Source organism: Elephas maximus, chromosome 19 (assembly GCF_024166365.1).
Source record: "Elephas maximus indicus isolate mEleMax1 chromosome 19, mEleMax1 primary haplotype, whole genome shotgun sequence".
Taxonomy (NCBI): domain Eukaryota; kingdom Metazoa; phylum Chordata; class Mammalia; order Proboscidea; family Elephantidae; genus Elephas; species Elephas maximus.
The window spans coordinates 71,872,624-71,894,260 of NC_064837.1; the positions used below are offsets into that span (position 1 = coordinate 71,872,624).

Consider the following 21,637-nt stretch of genomic DNA (forward strand, 5'->3'; position numbering starts at 1 on the left):
ACTGGCATAACATAGTTTATAAAGAAAATGTTCTACATCTGACTTTGGTGAGTAGTGTCTGTGGTCTTAAAAGTGGCCATCTAAGATGCATCTACTGGTCCCATCCCATCTGGAGCAAAGGAGAATGAAGAAAACCAAAGACACAAGGGAAGTATTAGTCCAAAGGACTAATGGACCACAAGTACCACGGCCTCCACCAGCCTGAGCCCAGAGCAACTAGATGGTGCCTGGATACCACTATCAACTGCTCTGACAGGGATCACAATAGAGGGTCCAGCACAGAGTGGGAGAAAAACGTGTAACAAAATTCACATTTACAAAAAAAGACCAGACTTACTGGTCTGACTGAAGAAGCCCCGAAAGTATTGTCCCTGGACACCCTTTTAACTCAGAACTGAAGTCACTCCCAAAGTTTACCCTTCAGCCAAAGATTAGACAGGTTTATAAAACAAACAATAACACACATGAGGAATGTGCTTCATAGTTCAAATGGACACACCTGCCCAAAAGCAGACAAGAAGGCAGGAAGGGGCAAGAAAACTGGATGAATGGAAACGGGGAACCCGGGATGGAGAAGGGGAGAGTGTTGACACATTGCAGGGTTGGCAAGCAATGTCACAAAGTAATCTGTGTATTAACTGTTTAATGAGAAACTAATTTGCTCTGTCAACTTTGACCTAAAGTAGTTTAAAAAAGTCAAAAATTTAAAATAATTATATTAATTTTGTTGTTGAGGATATACACAGCAAAACATAGACCAACTGAACAGTTTCTACATGTACCTTTTAATGACATTGATTACACTCTGGGAGTTGTGTAACCATTCTCACCCTCTTTTTCTGAGTCCTTCCTCCCCCATTAACATAAATTCACTGCCTGCTAAGGTGCCTATCTAATCTTTCGAGTTGCTGTTATCAGTTTGACCCCATATCGCTAGTTCTTGAAAGAGCATAATGCTCAAGGCAGACATTTTTTCTAGTTAAGGTAAACTATATATATATATTTTTTTATTAGATGGATGGCTCCTGGCTGAAAGCAGAGAATACCAGAAAGATGTTTACCTGTGTTTTATTGACTATGTAAAGGCATTGGACTGTGTGGATCTTAACAAACTATGGATAACATTGTGAAGAATGGGAATTCCAGAACACTTAATTGTGCTCACAAGGAACCTGTGCATAGACCAAAAGGCAGTCATTCCAGTGGAACGAGGGGATACCGTGTGGTTTAAATTCAGAAATGGTGTGCGTCAGGGTGGTATCCTTTCACCATACCTATTCAATCTGTATGCTGATGAAATAATCCAAGAAGCTGGACTATATGAAGCGGAGCGAGGCATCAGGATTGGAGGCAGACTCCTTAATAACCTGTGACGTGTAGATGAGACACCCTTGGTTGCTGAAAGTGACGAGGACTTTGAAGCACTTACTGATGAAGATCAAAGACCACAGCCTTCAGTATGGATTACACCTCAACATAAAGAAAACAAAAATCCTCACAACTGGACCAATGAGCAACATCATGATAAACAGAGAAAAGATTGAAGTTGTCAAGATTTAATTTTCCTTGGATCCACAATCAACAACCATGGAAGCGGCAGTCAAGAAATAAAGACGCATTGCATTGGGCAAATCTGCTGCAAAGGACCTCTTCAAAGTGTTGAAGAGCAAAGATGTCACCTTGAAGACTAAGGCGTGCCTGACCCAAGCCATGGTATTTTCAATCGCATTATGTGCATGTGAAAGCTGGACAATGAATAAGTAAGACTGAAGAAGAATTAACGCCTTTCAATAATGGTGTTGGTGAAGAATATTGAATATACCACGGACTGCCAAAAGAACGAACAAATCTGTCTTGGAAAAAGCACAACCAGAATGCTCCTTAGAGGCAAGGATTGCAAAGACTGCGTCTTACACACTTTGGACGTGTTGTCAGGAGGGATCAGTCCCTGGAGAAGGATATCATGCTTGGCAGAGTACAGGGTCAGTGGAAAAGAGAAAGACCCTCAACGAGGTGGATTGACGCAGTGGCTGCAACAATGAGCTCAAGCGTAACGATTGTAAGGATGGCTCAGGACCAGGCAGTGTTTCGTTCTGTGGCACATAGGGTCGCTATGAGTCGGCACCTACTTGACAGTACGTAACAAGAGAACCTCCTTTTTCCATTCTTCTAGGGTAGATCTACTAGCAACAAATTATCTTCGTTTTTATTAAACTGAGAATGTCATGATTTCCCCTTCATTCCTGAAGGATATTTTCATTGGACATACAGTTCTAGGTTGACAGTTTTTTTTTTCCGGCACTTGAAAAATGTTGTGCCACTTCCTTCTGACCTCCATGGATTCCGACAAGAGATCTGCTGTCATTTGAATTGCTTTTCCCCTGTAGGTGTCATTTGTCTCACATTGCTTTTGAGTTTTTTTGCCTTTAGTTTTTAGAAGTTCAGATATGTGTCTTTGTGTGGATTACCTTGGGTTTATCCTGTTGGGAGTTCACTCATCTTTTGGAATCTGTAGGTTTATGTCTTTTGCCAAATTTGTTAATTTTTTGGATGTAATTTCAATAGTTTTTTCAGCCCTGTCTGCCTGGGACTCCAATGACACAAACGTTAGATCTACTTTTACAGTCCCACAAGTTCCTGAGGCTGTTCACGTCCCCCCCCCCCCACCAATCTATCTTCTCTCTGTTGTTCAAATTGGGTAATTTCTATTGTTCTGTCTTCACGTTTACTAAGTTTCTTTTTCTGTCTCTCTAGCCTATGATTGAGCTCATCCAGTGAGTTTATATTTTTAAGTTCTAAAATTTCCATTTGGTTCTTTTTTGTATCTATTTCTTCGTTGAAGCTATTTTTCCATTTGTTACAAGTATGTTTGTAATTGCTTGTGGAAACATTTTTATGCTGGCTGCTTTGAATCTGTCAATAATATGGACATCTTCATCATCCAGGTGTTAGCAGCTATTGTCTTTTCTCATTTAAAGCAAGAGCTGCCTAGTTCTTAGTATGACAAGTTGTTTTTTCAATTGAAACCTGTACATTTTGGGTATTGAGTCTGAATCTTAATTAAACCTTGCTTTAGCTGGCCTCCTTTGATGCCACTCCAGCAGGGGGAGGGGCAGGGTTCTGCCATGTTACTGCAGATAGGGGGAGCTTAACTCCAGGTTCCAGGAGCCCCGGTGGTTCTGCTGGGCAGGGGTAGGAGTGCCTTGTTAATGCTCCCCAAGCGGCCTCCACTGAAACTAGTGGGGTGGTTAGCTACTGCTAGGTGGTGGTGATAGTCACCTCTCCACTGAGTCTCCTCTGCCGTCTCTTCAGCAGGGAGGGATGGGCATCTCAGTACTGCCTAGAAAGTGCGAGTCTAGACTTCAGCTGCGTCTTCCTGGCTTGGTTTGGGGTGGGGCTGTAGTGTTTTCTTGGTGTTTGGCTGGAGTAGAAAGGATCAGTCTCTCCTGAGCACAGGGTGACCTGGAGGTCCCAGATCCTCCCACCCCTGGGTGCTGCCCTCAGCCCAAGTTGGTCCACAGAGTGTGTCCACCTTGGCCCTCCACACTGGTGCTCCCCATCCATGCTACCCGTGGGGCACTCCACACTCCCCACCCTGCAGCCCCCTCAGCTGGACCTTATGCTCCTCTATGGGCACCCCTACCCCAGCTAGTAGAAGATGCAGGGCTGGGTGGCAGTGGAGCCAGAACTACCCCCAACTATAGATCTGGGAAGGAAAAGAAAGACGTGACAAGCAGAGCTCACATGTGGTTTAATGGGGAAGGTAGGGGAAGACAGAACATCAAGGCAGCATTTTACCAAGTTGGCGTAAAAATGAGACAGAACCCAGACATGAATCTTTACACAACAGTTACAGTGAAGTTCCAAAACTGAAGCAGCAGTTTGAATTGTGTTCCTGAAAAACGCGCATGCGCACGTGCACACACGCACACACATGCGCGCACACACACACACACACACACTCGGTGGCTCCAGGTACCTCCACAGGGGCCAGGCCCAGCTCAGCCGGGGATTATGTGCCCCCAGGTCCCTGTATCATAGGTGCAGCCAGGGCACCGGAGCCAGGGCTGCAAGCCTGGGGCCTGCTATGCAGGGGCCAGAGCCAGGCCCTGGACCCAGGTGCCCAAGGATGAGTGTTGGGTATCTCCTGGGGTGAAAGAAGTCGCCAGATAGCTCTCCCAGTGATGCAATAAATATGAGAACCCAAATGAAGAAACAACAAATGAACCCACACGGCAAACCTCACACGGAACAAAGAGGCTCAGCCCAGCTCTTGCGGGCTTCAGCAGACCCTTCACAGACCAGGCAGCTCTCCGGATCAGCTGGCTAGCCCACTTGGCACGGGAGGACAGTTTACTTCTAGCAGTGGCCTGGGCAGCTATGTGTGCGTTGAGGCAGTGGTGTGAGCCCAGGACGGCAGGGCGGGGGGCCGTGGGGTGAGGTCCCACCGGCAGGACCCTCCCCAGCCTGGGGCAGCCTGGATGTGGTGTAGGGGGGAGGGGTGGGTGGTGAAAGCCATCAGATGGGGTGTTGGCTGGGTCGCATGGGGTGGCTAGCCCTCCCGCACACTGACCCGAGGCTCAGCCAAGGAGCTGTGGATGATGCTGATGACGGCCTCCAGGCCGCTGCCCTCCAGTAGGGTCCCATGGTCCCCCTCGATGACGTGCACGGACACCTTGCCGTCACACACCTGTGAGAGGTTGTAGTCGGCACCCAGATGGTCCCTGTAGGCGCTGCCTGTCTTGGCTCTCAGCAGAGTGACACTGCCATGGTACTTGGCATTAGGCGTGTACTGCTCAGCCGCACGCAGCTTATGGTAGAAGGAGAAGGCCGCGAAGCTGAGCTCTTGGAGGTTGATGCCGTGGTGCCTCCGGGTGATCAGGTCCACTGTGGCCGCCACACGCTGCTCCAGGTCCTTTAGAGGCAGCAGGGCCTCCAGCACCTGTGGGGATGGGCTCTCTGAGTGGGGCCAGGGGGAAGCCTCCACGACTCTGACCCAGCTCTTGGCACCAAGGCCTGGACGTACCCGACCGTACTCCACGTCCATGAACTGCTGCACAAAGAAGCTCATAGCTTCAGTCTCAGCCTCAGCCTCGGAGCCTGAGCTCAGCTTGGCCCGGTAGCTCTGAAAAGGAAAAAGGGAGTGCTGTAGGCAAGCACGTGGCCTGAGAATGACCAGGGACCGTCCTGGGAGAGTGGAGGCTGCAGACCCTGGCCCAGAAGGACCCCAGCCTCACCTGGGTGTAGGCCAGCACATAGGCATGGGAACCGTCCAACAGGAAGAGGCTGTTGTAGGCAGGGCCCTGCTGTGCCTGCAGCTGGGAGCACATCTCAAAGGCCACACAGGCCCCGAAGGAGTAGCCGGCAATGCGGTACGGGCCCTCAGGCTGCACCTGCCGGATGCAGTCCACGTAATAGGCGGCTAGGCTCTGGATACTGTCCAGGGGTGCAGCTGCAAAGGCACAGGGGCTCAGCAGGGTGGCCACAGGCAGGGTCCTAGGCAGGGGCTAGACCACCACCTGGCTCCCTGGGTCCCCATGCCCCTGCCCACACCTCGGGTACACTGGAGGCCGTAAGTGGGGATGCTCAGCCTGGAGGCCAGGCTGTGGAAGACAGTGAGGGAGCCCTCAATGGCGTGCACCAGAAACAGTGGCCGCTCTGAGCTCTGTACGGTGTTGAGGCGCGTCAGCGTCGGCGCCTCGGGGTTCACCAGCAGCATGCTCAGGTTCAGCTGGGTCTGCTGCTGGGCTGCTGGGCTGTCTTCCTTGGGCCCAGGGGATGACAGCTCTGTGAGGAAAGGGACCAGGTGAAGGGCTGGTCTCACTCACAGAAACACACACGGAGATGCGTATGCGCACACAAACACGTATACACGCACGCACGCACCCACACACGGCTAACTTGAGAAACCACCGATGCCTTACAGTGCTGAGCGCTGAACGCTCTCTGAAAGGAGCAAGCATGGGGTAGTGGGCAGCCAGTGAGTGGAAGAACTGTGCTACCCCATGCCAGGACCACCAGATACACAGGCTGCCAGGTGGTGGAGCAAGGGACCCCTCCTGAGAGCTGGGGCCAGCCGAGCAGGCCCTTCTCTGAAAGCAAGTGACCCTGCCCACCCGACCCGCACCTTTGGTGGCCGGCGACGAGAGCTCCTTCAGCTTGCGCAGTGTGAGCTGCCGCACTTCCCTCATGGACAACACCAAGTCATGCTCACGCTCCAGCATCTGTCGCACCTCCACACCCATGAGCGAGTCCAGGCCCAGGTCTGCCAACGAGCTGTCCAGGCTGATGGCCGCCACGTCTCGGATCCCTAAGGAGGCACACCTGGTCAGGCCCACACTGCGCAGGCACTCTGTCTGCCCTCATGGGACTCTGAGGGCCACCAGTGAGGACCAAGTGTGTCGGGACAGATCAGAATCTGAACCTGGCTGTGCCGCCATCCCTTTCCCTGGACCCACTGTGCTCACCCATGATGTGCGCCACGGCCTTCAGCAGGTCCCGCTGGCCGTCGGCCTCGCCATGTGCTGTGGCCTTCTTCTCGGCCAACACAAAGCTGCTCAGCACTGCATGGGGCTGGTTCAGGAACAGGTCGAGCACCTCCAGGCAGGAAACGATGCGCTGGGGCAGCGTCCCGCCGATGACTGTGTCATTGGTACCCATGGCATCCAGGACGATGCCCACGTCTCCGATGGCACCCCATTGCACAGCCAAGCCTGCAGGCAGGGGTGTGGTTGAGCAAGAGGGATGGGGTGTGGCGTTGGGTCTGGCTGGGCAGGGTCGGTGGCCCACCTGGGAGGCTGTCGTGCCGGCGCTGCTCACAGATACGCTCCATGGTGGAGTTGGCAAAGCCATAGTTGGTCTGGCCAGCATTGCCACGCCCACAGCTCACAGAGGAGAAGACCACGAAGTAGTCCAGTTCAGGGCATGCCTCCCGTGTCACCCTATGAAGAGCAGGTGTCGGCCTCCCGTGCCTGGCCCTTGAGCCCTGCCCCCACCCTCAGGGCTTACAGATCCCAGGGCACTTCGGAGGCGGGGCGCGGGAGTGGGGCAGAGAAGGCCCGTCCAAGACACAGCTGGCTGGGTGAACAGCGTGGGGGTGCTGTGTGCACACACCTGTCCAGGTTCAGTGTGCCGCTGTACTTGGGCTTGTTCACGTCCTGGAAGAACTCTGGGCTCTGGTTTTCCAGCATGGCGTCTCTCAGCACCTAGGTAACCAGGCCCCTCAGCACTGGCTCGATCAAGCCCCCAGCACCACCTCCCCCGCTTCAGGCCTCAAGGGGCTGCGCTCACCATGGCCAGGTTGAAGACGCCCCCTACAGGCCCGAGCTGTGCAGCTTCAGCGATGAGGCCTCGCGCGCCCTCCAGAGAGCCAGCGTTACTCGTGGACACAAGCAGCTGGACGCCCTGGCGCCTCAACTCACGGACCTGCTTGGCCTGGTAGCCTGTGGACACGGGGCGCTGGGTGGGCCGGCATGGATGTGCTGCCCTCACCGAGCCCTCCTAGACACAAGGCCCCCGGGCGGGCAAGCCCAGGGACAGGAGCTCCCCCACCTATGTGCCCCTCGTGCCCCCACCTGTCCGGATCCCTGAGCGGGAGGTCAGCACGAGCTTCTGGGCCCCCCGTAGCACAAGCCATCGGGCTAGCTCGAGACCAAAGCCACCCAGGCCGCCGGCGATGATGTAGCTCTTGTGGGCTGGGCAGAAAGTCCTGGAGATGGCCGTGGTCATGGCGGGCCGGGTGCCCTGTGGGACCGCACCCTGCTCCTCCTCGTGCACCTGTGGCCAGCAGCACTGTTAGCTCTGGAAGCCCCTCTGCGCAAAGACACCTGCCCACCCACCTGCCTGCCTCACCTGGACCACCACTTTGCCGATGTGCTTGCCATGCGCCATGTAGCGGAAGGCATCCTCCACCTGGTCCTTATGGAACACCGTGCGCTTGAGGGGCTGCACCACGCCGTCACGGATGCCCGCCTGTAGCAATCCTCTCACTTTTGGCCAGTCACCACTGCTGTCCTCGAAGAGTGCGTCCAGCAGGATGCCATGGAAGGTCACGTTCTTCAGGAAGATGGCCATGCCTGGGGGCAGGCTGGAGGCTCACTTGTGGCTACCAGGGTCCACCTCCCCCGTCTGCCTGCCTGTGCTCTACTCCGTCCACTCTCCTGCCTGCCCCATCCACCCGCCCCGTCCACTCCCCACCCCCATCATCTGCCCAGGCCTCACCCAGCGCGGTGTTGTTGAACAAGTCAATCTTGCCAATCTCCAGGAAGCGGCCGTGCTGTGCCAGGCACCGCACACTGGCCTGCAGCTTCTCCTCCGCCAGGGAGTTCAGGACCAGGTCAACGCCTGGGAAGACAAGCAAGGTGGTCCTCGGGGTCTGCCTGCTGCCCAAGCCAACTGCAAGATCCAGAGCAGACACTGTCCCTCCCAGGTGCCCACTCCCCCTGGACGATGGGGGGCATGCATGCTCACCCCGCCCGGCTGTGTGCCGTAGCACGTGCTGCTCGAAGGAAGTGTCCCGAGAGTTGGCGAAGCTGTCCTTGTTGAGCTGTGGGAAGCGGGCCTGCAGGTACTCACGCTTCTCGGCCGAGCCCACAGTGGTGAAGACGCGGCAGCCCAGGCTGAGGGCGATGGCAATGGCAGCCTGGCCCACGCCGCCTGAGCCCGAGTGGACAAGCACGGTCTCACCACGCTGGATGCGTCCCCGTACCACTAGCGAGTAGTACGCCGTGGCATAGACCACAGGCACGGAGGCCGCCTCTTCCAAGGTCCTGTGGGCGTAGGGAGTGGGTTTTCTCAAGCCGAGAACTGAAGGCCCCCCGGATACCCTAATGTTCCGACACTCACCAGCCAGAAGGCACGTCCCAGAGGAAGTCTGGGGACACCAGGATGGAGGTGGCCAGGCCCTCAGCACCCACCAGTCCCATCACACGCTTGCCGCTGGCGTCACGGCCAGAGAACTCCATGCCCAGCAGGCAGTCCTTGGTGGCCCACTTGCCTGGAGGGGACGTTGGGTCAACCCCCCTGTGCCCTGGTGCTCCACAAGCATGCCCGGGAGCATCCCCAGTCCCCACATGGCCCTTCTCCCAGAGGCCAATACCACCCTAACCTGGCCCAGCCCAGCAGGCTGCGAGTACCTGGGATGGCATCGGGGGTAAGCTTGCCCGTGGCCAGCATGACGTCACGAAAGTTGAGCGAGGCATAGTAGATGCGGCAAAGCTGAGCACCAGGGCTGGCAGGTGGGGCGTGGCGCAGGGGTGAGCACACCCAGCGGATGGAGGAGAGGTCCCCACGGGTCAGCACGTTCACGAAGGCATGCTCTGTCTGTTCCTCTGGCTTGTCTGTGGGAGGCAGCCGAGGCTGCTAAGGGCTGTGCAGGCACCAGGGCCAGCAGGGCTTGGTAAGGCAGCTGAGCTCACAGTGGGGGACAGATGGAGGGCAGGGGGGTTCACCTTGCTCCAGTGGGAAGTGGCGGAAGGCCCCCCAAGTGCCATCACGGTACACGTTCATCACCAGGTTCCTCTCCAGCAGCTTCTGCAGCTCCGGGGAGGTGGGGTCCGTCGGGGGCATGGGGGACGTGCTGCTGAGGTTGGACACCAGGATGCACCTGTGGACAGCCCGGGTGGTGAGGTGGGAAGAGAGAAGAAGGGAAGAGAAGATGGGATTGGGAGGTGGACGGTACGAGAAGAGCAAGGAGCTGTGGGGCGGGGGTGGGGCCATACCGCACTCGGTGGCCCCCTGGCTCCTTGCGCAGACAGTTCACCAAGCCCACGATGCCCGAGGTTGCGCAGCCGACGGCTGTCAGCCATACAGGCTGGGAGGAGGCATCGGCCAGAATGTTCTGCAAGAGCAGCAGGAAGGGTCAAGCCTTGGGCCATGCTGGTTGACCGTCCGGCACTGGGGCGGGCAGGGGTCTGACCTTCAGTGAGTCCACCCATCGGAAACTGGTGTCCTCCACAGGTAGGAAGATGGGGCTGTCCATGGGGGCCAGCCGGCGGCACAGGAAGAGCACAGACCCGTAGAAGGACCGCTTCAGCCCCACCAGGTGCAGCGAGGCCTTGGTGAAGAGGCTTTCCCACTCGTCCTGCAGATTAGGGGCATTAGTGGCTCCCACCTGCGTGCAATTCCCAGCCCTGCCCCAAGCCTGGGGGCCCCAGCACCTGGGTCAGGAGGTCGGCAGCAGTGAGGAAGGCCACAGTCTCTCCGAGCATGTGCCCCTTGAGCAGAGCGTGCACGAGCAGGAAACCACCCTCCTTGAGGGCCGCCACCATGTTGCCGAGTGCCTGGCTGGGGTTGCCGAGGGTGGCCACTGTGCAGTTGCACACCAGGAGATCAGCTGCGCCCAGGTTGCTGGGTGCGGGCTCTGAGGGATCCCACTGGCCTTGGGCCACATCATGCTGTTGCAACCGGTCCTGCAAAGCCTCCAGGGCCTGAGCGTGGCGGTCAGTGGCCGTGTAGTCCAGCTGCAGCATAGGCTGTGTTTTGAGCAATTCTGGTATGCGGGCATACAGGTGACCCTCACCGGCCAGCACCTGGAGGAGGGGAAGAGCTTCTCACTGAACCAGCTGCCCCTGGCACGTGTCCCTCACTGCCCTGCTGGCAGGCCTGTTAGGCAGCAGACACAGGACAACTACCCCAGTGTTCTGCCCTGAAGTTGCCTACGTTGTCCGGTTGCTGGGACAGATTTGTGACAGCACAACAGTAGCGCTCAAGTGACACCTTCCAGAGCAAAGGCCGCCTGCCACTGCGACCGTGCCTGTGTGCACACCCACCTCTACCACCTTCATCCGCAAGCCGTTCACGTTCTCCAGGGCCGTGTCCACACAGGCCCTGAGTTCTGGCCCATCCAGAAGGCCAGCTAGCAGGGGGTCGTTGGCCAGCAGGAGGCGCTCCTGGGTCAGCACGGGGCCCAGCTCCAGCTGCAGGTTCCCATTGAGCTGCAACTGGCAGGCAGCCACCAGCAGCCTCGCTAGGCCATGCTGTGGGGGGTCCCGGGCGGTCAAAACCCCACCCAGTTCAGGCACGGCCATCTTCAGCCCCTGCTGAGCTGCCTTGGCCTGCAGAGTCTGCACCAGCCCTGAGGAGGGAGAGACGGGCGCTGGGGCCTCATTCCATAGGCCAGGTGGGCAGGCAGGGGGTGGGGTCAAGGTGGGCTGGGGGCTCTGGGGCCAGCTGGGTCTCACCACTGCACAGTTGCAGCTCTGTCCGCAAGGCTGCGTTGTCTGCCAGGCACTCGGTTTCCAGGTGTGGCGTGAAGCTGAACTTTTCCAGGACGGGAGTGAGCTGCTCCTGATGCCGCCGTGGGGCCGCTGAGGTTTGTATCCGTGTGAGGAGAGCGCCACCTGCCACAACGCTGTTCAGGCAGCTGTTCACTACCACGTCGGCAGCTATACGGGAAAAGGACAGTGAGCGCCACAGAGTGCTGCACGGCAGGGGCAGAAGTGGAGCGGGACTACCTCGGGAGTTGTCCTGCAGCCTCTGCTGGTGGGTGGTAGGGTCGATGTGGACGGAACCGATGCGGACGGGCAGGAACAGGCTGCGCCGGTTAAGGCCAAGGATGGACGCCTGCAGCATGGTGTCCAGGAAGGTCACCCAGTTGTCGTTCCACAGCAGCTTGCCCGTGGTACCTGCACGGAATTGGAATCACATGTCTCCTTGGGCTCACCACTCACGCATCCTGGCTCTGAGGCCATCTGTGGCTCCCACACTGAAGACTGGTGAGGCCCCTGGGGGTGTGGTCAGTCCGAGTCACCTCCAGGGGCGCCGGGGCTCGTGTGACCAGCATCCACATGGAAACCCACCTTCTAGGTTGGCCTCAAGGATGCCCTGGAAATGGGGGCCGTAATCATAGCCGCGCAGCCGCAGTTCCTTGTACACGTCGCTCGAGGCGAGATGGAACTTGGTCGCCGGCTCCTGAGGGGCCAGGCCATCCTGGTTGTCCAAGAGTCTGGGGTTGGGGTCCTCCCACTGGTACACCTTTCCTATGGGCAGCGCAGCGGGGATGGTGTTAGGGCCACAACGGTACAGGGCTGGGCCCAGCTCCCCCGGGGCCCCCACTTACCACTTACTATCAGGTTGCCATTCTCAGACACCTCGAAGGTGCAGGATGCCTCCAGAAGGCGCACCTCCAGGGGCACAGTCCCTGTGGGCAGTGGGGAGGGGTCAGCACAGCCCCCCGCCCTGGGCCACACCCCCACACCCTGCCCTGAGCTGCCCATGGCTCACCCGTCTTGGGTAGGATGGTGGCCTGATGCAGGGTCACGTCCTCAAACACCACAGGCATCTGCTCCATGACCAGGCCCAGGGTGCGGGCCAGTGTCTTCCAGACGAGGCACAGGTAGCCCGTGGCAGGAAAGATGACCCGCCCATCCATGCGATGATCCACCAGGTAGTGATCAGGAGACTCGGGGCTGATGTCTGTGGCAAACATGGGTCTCAGTCCCTCCTCTCCCGCCCACCTGCCTGCCCACTGCCAGTCCGCCACCCACCCGCCACTCTGTACCAATGTTGTAGATGGTGGCAGAGGAGGAACTGGAACCACTGGGAAAGTCCTTGGCAGTGGGCACATCCCAGGTCTGGCTGTGGTCCCACTTGATGAGGGGCGAGATGAGCGGGGTGCCTCGGGGGACCGGGAACTCCACGGGCGGGAAGAGACCATTGGGGTTGATGTTGATGCTGGGGGGGGGAAGCACATGAGGGGCATGGTGGGGGGCTCTGGGAATCCTCTTGGGTGCCCACTTCTAATCGTCCTCCCTAACACTGTTGGACGCTGACAAGCAGGGTGCTGGAGGAACACTGTGACCAGCGCACCCAGGGTTCTTCTCCACCTATCGCCAAGACCAGCTCCGGCACATGGGTCCCAGGGGCCCCCCAGTCAGTGAGCCCACAGCTGATTATACACACTGCTGCCCTCTCTCCTGAGTAGTAAACTTGGGGTCCCCCTTGTAGGGCCAAGTGGAAGACCCAGGCCAGCAGAGTTGGTGGCCAACCTGCAGATGGAGGACAGGTGGAGCAGGGGCGGGCAGGTGTGGGCCTACCCGGTGAGGTGGAGCTTGCCGATGTTGGTGAGAAAGAACTCCAGGTTGTCCTTGTGGTCTTTCTTCATCAGTGGGATGATGATACAGCTAGACTTGAGACCTCGCTTCAGGACGGCCTGTGGGGACAGCACTCACTGTCCCCGGGCCCCAGCCCTCGCCCATGCCTACTCCTGTCCCACATCCCCTCCCAGGGCCCCTCACTGCCCCTTTACCCCGCTCCCATCTTTCCTGGGTGAACCCAGCCTGGCCCATTCCGCACCCCAAGCGGGCGGTGGCACACACCTGCAGCAGGGCGTGGGGTGCGATCTCCAGCACCACGGCATTCTCGGGCACGTGCCACAGCGCCTCCTGGAACAGCACGGGGCTCACGAGGTTGTTGACGTTGTACTCGGCTGAGCAGGTGCGCGCCAGGCTGCCCTGCCACTGGGCTTCAGGGATAGAGGTGCTAAGCCAGCGCGGTGAGCGAGGCTGTGGCTGCCGGATCACCTGTGACACAGGCTGGCTCAGTGGGGCAGCCACACTGACTCCATCCCAAGCCGATCCTGCAGGCAGCCCCCCACTAGCCCTCAGCTGGGCAGTGTCCAGTGGATCTAGACTTCCAACCTGAACAAAGGCCCCCTAAAACCAGGGACCAAGCCCCGTGACCCGGGCCAGCACCCACCTTCTTCAGTGCTTGAAGGAGCGTGGGCGCGATGGACTCCATGAAGTACGAGTGGAAGGCCAGGCCACCTGTCCGCACCTCCTTGGCAAACACACCCTCCTGCTTCAACTGCTCCACAAACTCGACCACAGCAGCCTAAGAAGGAACTATGTCAGGATCGGGTGGGACTAGATAAGCTTACTGTAGCGACATCTGCCGCACACTGGCAGTCTGGCACCCTCAGGGGACACCGTGTCCCGGAGGAGAGGAGTGCAGGAACCCCCCAAGGCCAAGCCTGGCCCACCAGGTCCTTTGGGGCTCATGCTCCAGTCTCGCCTCTGGTGCCCAGACTGCGTGCCTCCAGTCCACGTGGTATGATAGATGTCCAGGGTGGGCCCATCGTGGCTGCAGTACCCACCTGAGGCCCTGAGATGGTGACTGTGTCCTCGGAGTTGTGGCAGGCAGGCACAACACCAGGGGGGCAGCGCTCCTTGCACTCAGCCCAGGACAGGCCTGTGGGCAGAAAAAACCCACAGTAACGGTCACCACTGTGCCACCTTTACGGGCACTCTCTCCACCACGTCTGATCTTGGAAAGGCATCGTTATTCCTGTCCTGGGCCCCCGCCCGACCCCGTGCACACAGCATTTTGGGTCAGCCTGCCTGCTGCCAGCAGCACCCAGGTCCTACGGCTCTCGCCCACTCTCCTTGCGGCTCTCCAAGGGATCGGAACCTCATCTGCGGTGGGGGGGGGGGGGAGAGGGCCACTCCCAGGAGCCCCAGCCGATGCCTACCCACGGCCGCCATGGCGCCTGGTGGTATGTTAGCCTCCTTGATGCACTGGCCCCTCCAGTAGGCTGCCAGCACTGCCTCCTCCTGCGACATGCAGCCGTCAGCATAGCCACAGGCCACCTCGCCCAAGGAATGCCCAATGATGCCGTCTGGCCGCAGACCCATGGTGGTCAACAGGTCGATGAGAGCAATCTGGGGGCAGGACCAAGGGCGTATGTCAGCCTGCTCCTGTGGGCCCCAACCCGCACCAACTGCAGCCTCCCAAAGACCCATGTACCTGGATGGCAGTGAGGCTGACGAAAGCATGCACAATGTCGTCAAACGTGTTCTCTTCTGCACGGAGCAGCAAGTCTGATACCTTCAGCCCAAACTGCTTCACAACCTCATCCGAACGCAGGATGGACTCTCGGAAGCTGCCCAGGCACATGAGGCTCAGCCCCATGCCACGCCACTGTGTGCCCATGCCTGTGGTGAGAGGAGCTGGGGGTCAGGGATCCACCTGCCTGCTCCGCTCCTGTCCTCCTGGGGGAGGGAAAGGGGGCAGGGCTCACCGGAGCAGATGAACCAAAGCGGGCAGCTGCCGGCGGACACCTGCCGCACCTCCTGGCTTTTGCCCTGGCTGTCCAGCACAGTGTAGCCACGGAAAGGCATGGCAGAGGCAGGGGTGGCCGCGATATCATTGAGCATGCTGAGGAATGCCAGGTCCTGGCCGTGCCTGCAGCCCTGCTCCAGCAGGCTCTGCACAGCCTCATGGGTGCGCCCGCTGGCCAGCAGCAGCCAGGGCAGGGCAGGCGGGGTGGGCACCGGGGGCTGCACAGTGTGGGGCTTGAGGATGACGTGCACATTGGAGCCACCAAAGCCAAAGGAATTGATGCCCACGTAGCCACCGCTCACTGGGAGGGGCCGGTCCACCACACGCAGCCGCCCATCCTGTAGCGCTGGGACTTCAGGATTGGGGCTGTGGAAGTGCAGGTTGGGGGCCCACTGCTCGTGCTCCAGGGACAACAGCACCTGTGGGCAGGGAAGATGTGTGGGCAGGTGGCCCCCAGCCCACACCCTCCCGTCTCACTTGGGACCACAGGCAGGCCCCGCTCCCCAAACCCCCACGTGCTGCCTACCATACAGAACCAATTATAAACCCGCCATTGTCGCTGTTCCGGGGCCTGGCCATGTGTTGAGTGAGGCCCTGCCCACTCCCTGCCAAGACCCACCTGGCAGGTTGGCTGTGTGCCGACCCCTGCCCCGTCCTAGCTGCAAACATTGCTGGGTCAGCCAAATGATCGGGGACAGGCGGGCACATGTGCCATCTCAGTCCACTGCAGGCACGCCTGGCTATACCAGGCAGGCCAGGTGGGGCCGACACTCTGCCTGCTGGCCACCTGCCTGTCCTCCTTCCCTCTCTGAGTGTTTCTGGCTTCCCAGAACAGAGTCTCAGTGCTCGACAAGCAGAGTGGGTGCTCAGCTGGGTGCCTGAGGATCTCAGCTTGCAGCCCAGCCTTCGCTCCTCTACCACGTGGACAGGCAGCCCAAGAGCCCCAAAAGCCACATGACGGGAGGTCTGGGCGGCCCTCTGGTGCACCTACCTTGGCCAGGGCCGCAAGCCCGGAGGCGGGCTCGGGGTGGCCCATGTTGGACTTTGTGGACCCAATCAGCAGCGGGCTCTGGCGCGTGGCACACAGGGTCCGGGCAATGCCGTTCAGCTCCTGGGGGTCGCCCACCTATAGGGAGCATGGGAGGGTCACGGCTCTGTCCCCCTCCACCTCTGCCAGGCGGGCAGGGCAGACAGGCAGGCAAGGCCTCACCTTGGTGCCCGTGCCGTGGGCTTCGATGTATTCAAGGGACTCGGGGGCCACACCTGCTGACCCGTACATCAAGCAGAGGAGGCGCTCCTGGGCTTCTCCGGAGGGAAAGGTCACACCTGGGGAGACAGGGACCTTAGACCACAGCCCCCCACTGCCTCCGCCTGCCGCCCCCATTCCTGACGGCCCACCTTGTTCCTTGCAGCCATCCGTGTTGGTGCCTGCATTCAGGACGGTGGCATACACCCGCTTGGCTAGGGACTTCTTGGTGAGCAGGACGGCCACCACGGCCTCGGCGCGGCAGTACCCGTTCCCTGAGGCAAGTGTGGCAGCTCAGGCCCTGCCCCCTCTGCCTGACTGCCAGCTCCGGAAGGCCCCCCACAACCCGCCAGCCTGTGGCCTCACCAGCTTGGTCGAAAGACTTGCAGGTGCCCTCGGGGCTGAGCATGCCCAACTTCATGAACTGCACAGACGTGTTAGGCTTCAGAAGCAGGTTGATGCCACCCACGATGGCTGCAGGGCACTCCCCACTGCGGATGGCCTGGAAGGCGTTCTGCAGGGCCAGCAGACTGGACGAGCACGCTGTGTCCAGGGTGACGCTGGGCCCTGCAGGGGCATGCTGTGAGAACCGGGCCGCCCGAGCACCTGCCGGTGCGTGCCCTAGCCGACCGGGAACCAGGGTGGGGGCCCCAATAGGGCCGGGAGTGTGGGGAAAGGGGAGGCTGGAGCCTGAGGGCCTCAGCCTCTTGGATGTGGATCACACAAGGGGCTCTGGTGGCCTGGTCTAGTCCCCTGTGGCTTCCCCACTGGGCACTCGTGAGCACTGGTCCCAGGTCCCAGCCATACTCACCTCTGAAGTCGAAGAAGAAGGACAGGCGGTTGGCCATCATAGCCCGCTGGCAGCCCACCATGCTGTAGCCCAGGAGCGTCTCGGGATCCCGGCTCAGCGCCTCAGAGGCCTCGGAGCCGCTCACACCCACCCAGACCCCGGTGCTGGTGCCGCGCAGAGAGGCTGGGTTGATGCCTATCAGAAGCTGAGATCAGACCCCTCTGAAGCCAAGCAGTGCCCAACAAGCGTACCCCACCCCCCTGCTAGGAAGAAGCCACGGGGAAGGAATAGGTGTGAGTGGGCAGTGGGCCCAGCCTCCGTGTCAGGGGGGCAGCAGGCAGTCCAGGTGGCGAACAGAGAACCGGGCCATGGAGGAAACAGATGCCAGAGGGAACTGTAGACCTGGTGAGGCCCCACAGAGGCAGCCCAGGGAGGACAGAGGGTGGCATTGTCTCAGCAGCTCCCCGGCCCCAGTGCTGCCGCCACCGCAGACCTGACCAGCCCTGCTTGCCTACAGCTCTGCTAGCCAATAGGCACCCACGCTCCAAGGCCAGCAGCCCTGGGAAAGCTTCGATAACAAGTTGAATGAGATAAAGGATGACTGTCCAGGCTTGAAAGAAGAGATGCATGCCAGCCTGGAAGCCGGCCTTGGGAAAGGGGCCTCTTTCTTCTCCAACCAACATCACAACCAGACCCTCTGAGAGAGATTCAGGGTCAAGGGAGGAGAGACAGCCAGGATCACCCTGGGGGTAAGCGCCATACCCCCTCCCCGCAGTGGAAGGGACAGCCCCCCACACAAGCAGGGACCCAGGGAGGAGGCACAGCAGCCGTGACGCCAAGGCTCTTGGGCTTCCAGAAGCCCCCGTGCACGGCCAGACTGTAACTCTCAGAGGGGAGGGCAAAGGGCACGGGGCCAGGGACGTGGCCACGGAAACACTGGGATGAGGGCGGGGTGTAAGGGACCAGGCATTGCCGCAGCTGGCCCGACAGGTGCCCACTGGTCCTGGTCCTGATCTGGCCTGAACTTCTGTCCCAGGGCTCCCTGGGAGACGTGTGGGACCCCCTCCTCCCTGCCCGGGAGCCCCCTACCAGATTCTCCTATCCATCCATCAGTCCACTTTCTGCCCTGAGATCCGCAGTGGTGGGAGTGAGGAAACCAGGAGGCCGGGGCACATCCAAGGACACCTCATTGAAAAGCAGGGCCTGGCAGGCCAAATAGCCTGGGCACCTCTCACCTTCTGTTCTGCAAATGCTCCACTCTGACCCTCTCCCCCCGAGCCCTCAGCCACCCACCTCCATCCACAATGGCCTCGTAGGTGACTTCCAACAGCAGTCGGAGCTGGGGGTCCATTGTTTGGGCCTGCTTGGCGTGGACCCCGAAAAAGGAGGCATCAAACTTAGACAGGTCCTTCAGCTTCCCGGCCCGCCGGGGCAAGCCGTATATCCCTGGACAGGGGGAGAGACACAGCCTGTTGCTCCTGGCCAAGCACTAGGCAGGGAGTCTCTAAGCCCTGGAGCAACCAACCAACTGTGGAATTAGGAAGCTGAGAGAAGGGCCAAGTGGGGGAGGGCTCCACAGGGTCCGTGCCCCAATGGGCAGCACAGGACCCCTCATGGCCCCTCCTCAGGGGGACCCCCACTCAGGCACCTGTATGGCCCCAAAGCAGGGTGCAGGCCCCCCCTGCAGGTGGGGCGGAGACCCCCACCAGTCTGCCACTCCCAGCCCCGCCATGCTGACTCACACCTGCTGATCAGGTGAGGCCACCCTGGCTAAGGCGGGGTGAGTCAGTCAGCTTCCTGAAAGTGGATCTCGGTGTTTTATCTGACAGTTGGGACATCTGGGCTAGGTTGACCAGGCCAAGAGGCCTCCCCTGCTCTGGCACTCTTTGGTCGGCGACCCAGCCGGCCTCCCTACCCAAGGGCCTGCTCCCCATGCCTGCCTACCCCAGCTGTCTCAAGCCTCTGCTGCCCAGCTTTCCTGCTCCCGGCAGCAACCCTGCCAGGCAGTAGGTGTTGGGGTGTCAACACAGGGGGTGCCCACTTACCAGCCTTCCATCTCCGGTCGTCATCTGTAACCATGTCCACACCGTTAATGAGATTATCCCAGAACTCCTGTAAGTTCTCCGACTCGGGCAGCTTCCCGGACATGCCTGCGATCACCACCTCCTCCATGGCTCCGTCTGAGGAGGGGAGGATGTTGGTGAGGGCCCACCAAGATCCCACCACCTCAGGCTTTCACTGCCCCCACCCCAGCTACTCGCTCCTCCCAACTACTATTGAGTCTACGACACAACGTCCTGAGAACTTGGCTGACCCCACCCCACTGTGGGCTCCAGCGCGGCACTCAGAAATCGGAGGCCAGGCCACAGCCCCTAGGCCTTCCCTACACCGCGGGTGGGGTCACGCTGGTCTGCCCCGTCTCTCACCATGCCCTGCCACTTGCCCACCCAGCAGAGAGAAACCTGGAGTTGAGAAACTTGGCAGCAGGGGTCGGGGGGCTCCCAAGGAAAGACAAAGGAGCAGCAGGTTCAAGGAAATGGCAAGGTCGGAACTGAGAGGCTGCCCCATAGAAAGCGGAAAGAAGTGCCCACTCCCGCTGGCCAGGTGGCCCTGCGCTTGGCTCCCACGTATTAACCCACATATCACTGCACCCCTCGGCCTCTGACCTGCACGCTAAGCAATATCACAGCGGGGGTGGAGAGAGCTTTCAGGCCATGCTCTGGCCCTGGACCAGCCTATGAAGTATCATACCCCATGCCTCCTGCCAGGATAAGGACTCACGGGACTGGCCTGAGCAGCTAGGGTACCAAGGCCTGGCAGGGCTCTGGGGGAAAGGTGGCCCCTGCCCTTGGGGAATGACCCAGCCAGTCCGGCCCCTCCAGCTGGGTCTGCCTGGCCAAACACTGCAGGCCTGGCCTCAGGCCCCTTGTTTGCTGCCTGTCCACTGCCTGCCAGTCCCAAGACAGAAACCCTGAAAACCAAGGATCTGGGATGGGATTTCCTTGCAGCTCCTGCAAGAACTCTGAAGTCTGACCCACTCAGTAGAAGACAAGGCCAACAGTGGCCAGGCAATTTCCACCCATGCCCCAGGGGCTCATGGAGCAAAGCCACGGGCATCAACTCTCCTCAGACTAGCCCTGCCATCTCAGCTTCATCCCACCCCAGAGTCTTTCCCAAGGAGGGAGGGAGAAACCTTTGCCCTTGCGCAGCCCCCGCCCCCCTAAAGAGCTTTCAGGAGGGCTGGGGCAGTTTCCTTCAGTAAAGTGCTGCTATTTCTCTGCTTGTTATTCACACAAAAGTCTGGCCTGGCGCGGGGGAGCAGGTGAGAGCCCCCAGACAATGCACTTTCCCGCGTGGCTCCGACATCCGCCTTGTGTGAGCCTCCAACAGAACCGGGCCAAAGGCAGTGGAGCCTAGCGCAGCTCCCACGTGATAGGAATCCTCCGCCCGCCGCCACTCCCTCCCCCAGGGCATTCAGAAAGGCCGCCCCTCCCAGACTCGGGTCCAGACGCCGGTGGCACCCCAAGAAGGTCAGAGGGGCCACAGCCGCTCGGGCCCGAGTGTTTTTGTGGGCGCAGGACTGGGCAGGGGACTTCCTCCAGCCCCAGGATCTGCAGTACCAGGCTTGCCCCAGGCCAAGATGGCTGTTCGCAGACCTTCGCTGCACGCGCTGCGCGCCCCCCTCCCCAAGACCCGCTCACCTGCCCCGGCCGGGTTGCAGATGCCTTAGCTTGGGCGCCCGGCGGGGTCAAACACGAGACAAGGGGAAACAGGGCGGCCAGAGATGGAGGAATGGCGGCACTTCCTCAGAGTGAACGCACCGGCTGCGGGAGGCGCCCGATGGGTTCCCCGGCCCCGAGGTCCTCAAGCCCCAACTCCATCAGCCCCCCGGCTGGGCCCAGGGCCTGGACCTGGCTCTGCCCCAGTCTGCCTGCCCCCGGCCGCGAGGTCCCCCGGCGCCGGCTCCATCATCTTCCCTGCCCAGGCCCCGGCCCAGGCTGTGTCCCCATCCTCCCGCCCCGCAGCCCCCCGCTAGAAGTCCCCGATTTTGGCTCCAACATCCCTCTGGGCCAACCCCCGGCCCCTAGCCCAGGCTCTGTCCCAGTCCCCCCGGCCTCGTGGTTCCCCGCCCCAACTCGGTCCCCATTCCCGAATCCACCTTGCTGCCGGCTCTATCCCAGTCCCTCCGGCTTCGTGGTCCCCCGACCCCGGTTCTGCTCCCAGACCCCGCCACTCGTACCTGAGGCGCGGCGGGTGCGGCGAGTGCGGGCGGCGGGCGCTCGGCGGCGGCACGGAGACGAAGGACGGAGCGTGTAAGCGGGCGGAGCGGAGGCCGCGACGCTTTTCTCTCTGGCTCCCTCTAGCTCCGCGCCGACTCTATTTAAACCGCAGCCATCCCCGGGCGGCCACGCCACATGGGCTGACAGCTTGGCTGCGCCGCCCAGGCCAATGAGCGTCGGGGCTGCGCCCCGGGGCCCTGCGCACCGCGGAGAGTGGGGTGATCCCCGTGCGCGTCGCCGTCAGGACTCTGCTCGGGGGCGCGC

The 21,637-nt window shown here is 60.1% G+C and overlaps 1 protein-coding gene across 1 annotated transcript; it reads right to left on the reverse strand.

Moving 5' to 3' along the window:
• Positions 1-3,716: 3,716 nt before the first annotated feature.
• Positions 3,717-21,631, reverse strand: FASN (fatty acid synthase). Its single transcript, XM_049861391.1, has 41 exons — positions 21,334-21,631; positions 19,139-19,273; positions 18,387-18,539; positions 17,115-17,288; positions 16,670-16,870; positions 16,456-16,578; positions 16,268-16,383; positions 16,049-16,183; positions 15,017-15,476; positions 14,743-14,930; positions 14,468-14,657; positions 14,093-14,187; positions 13,696-13,830; positions 13,317-13,520; positions 13,035-13,150; positions 12,500-12,672; positions 12,223-12,414; positions 12,059-12,139; positions 11,799-11,978; positions 11,454-11,624; positions 11,181-11,384; positions 10,770-11,074; positions 10,158-10,529; positions 9,917-10,081; positions 9,720-9,838; positions 9,450-9,604; positions 9,135-9,338; positions 8,845-8,995; positions 8,470-8,768; positions 8,221-8,343; positions 7,852-8,075; positions 7,575-7,776; positions 7,291-7,442; positions 7,114-7,205; positions 6,790-6,941; positions 6,468-6,713; positions 6,128-6,310; positions 5,554-5,787; positions 5,238-5,452; positions 5,027-5,125; positions 3,717-4,942 (listed from the first exon to the last, which is right to left on the reverse strand). Exons 2-41 carry the CDS (start codon positions 19,263-19,265, stop codon positions 4,553-4,555), a joined length of 7,500 nt encoding a protein of 2,499 aa, XP_049717348.1. The 5' UTR covers positions 19,266-19,273; positions 21,334-21,631; the 3' UTR covers positions 3,717-4,552.
• Positions 21,632-21,637: the final 6 nt, after the last annotated feature.

Bases quoted from the DNA above. Each gene is read 5' to 3' on its own strand.
- FASN (XM_049861391.1), bottom strand. From the start codon at position 19,265: ATGGAGGAGGTGGTGATCGCAGGCATGTCCGGGAAGCTGCCCGAGTCG. The intron at 13,831-14,092 runs GTGGGTACTGCA...GTTCCTTCTTAG, and splicing joins TCACCATCTCAGGGCCTCAG to GCTGCTGTGGTCGAGTTTGT. The intron at 6,942-7,113 runs GTGTGTGCACAC...TGCTCTTCATAG, and splicing joins GGCACACTGAACCTGGACAG to GGTGACACGGGAGGCATGCC.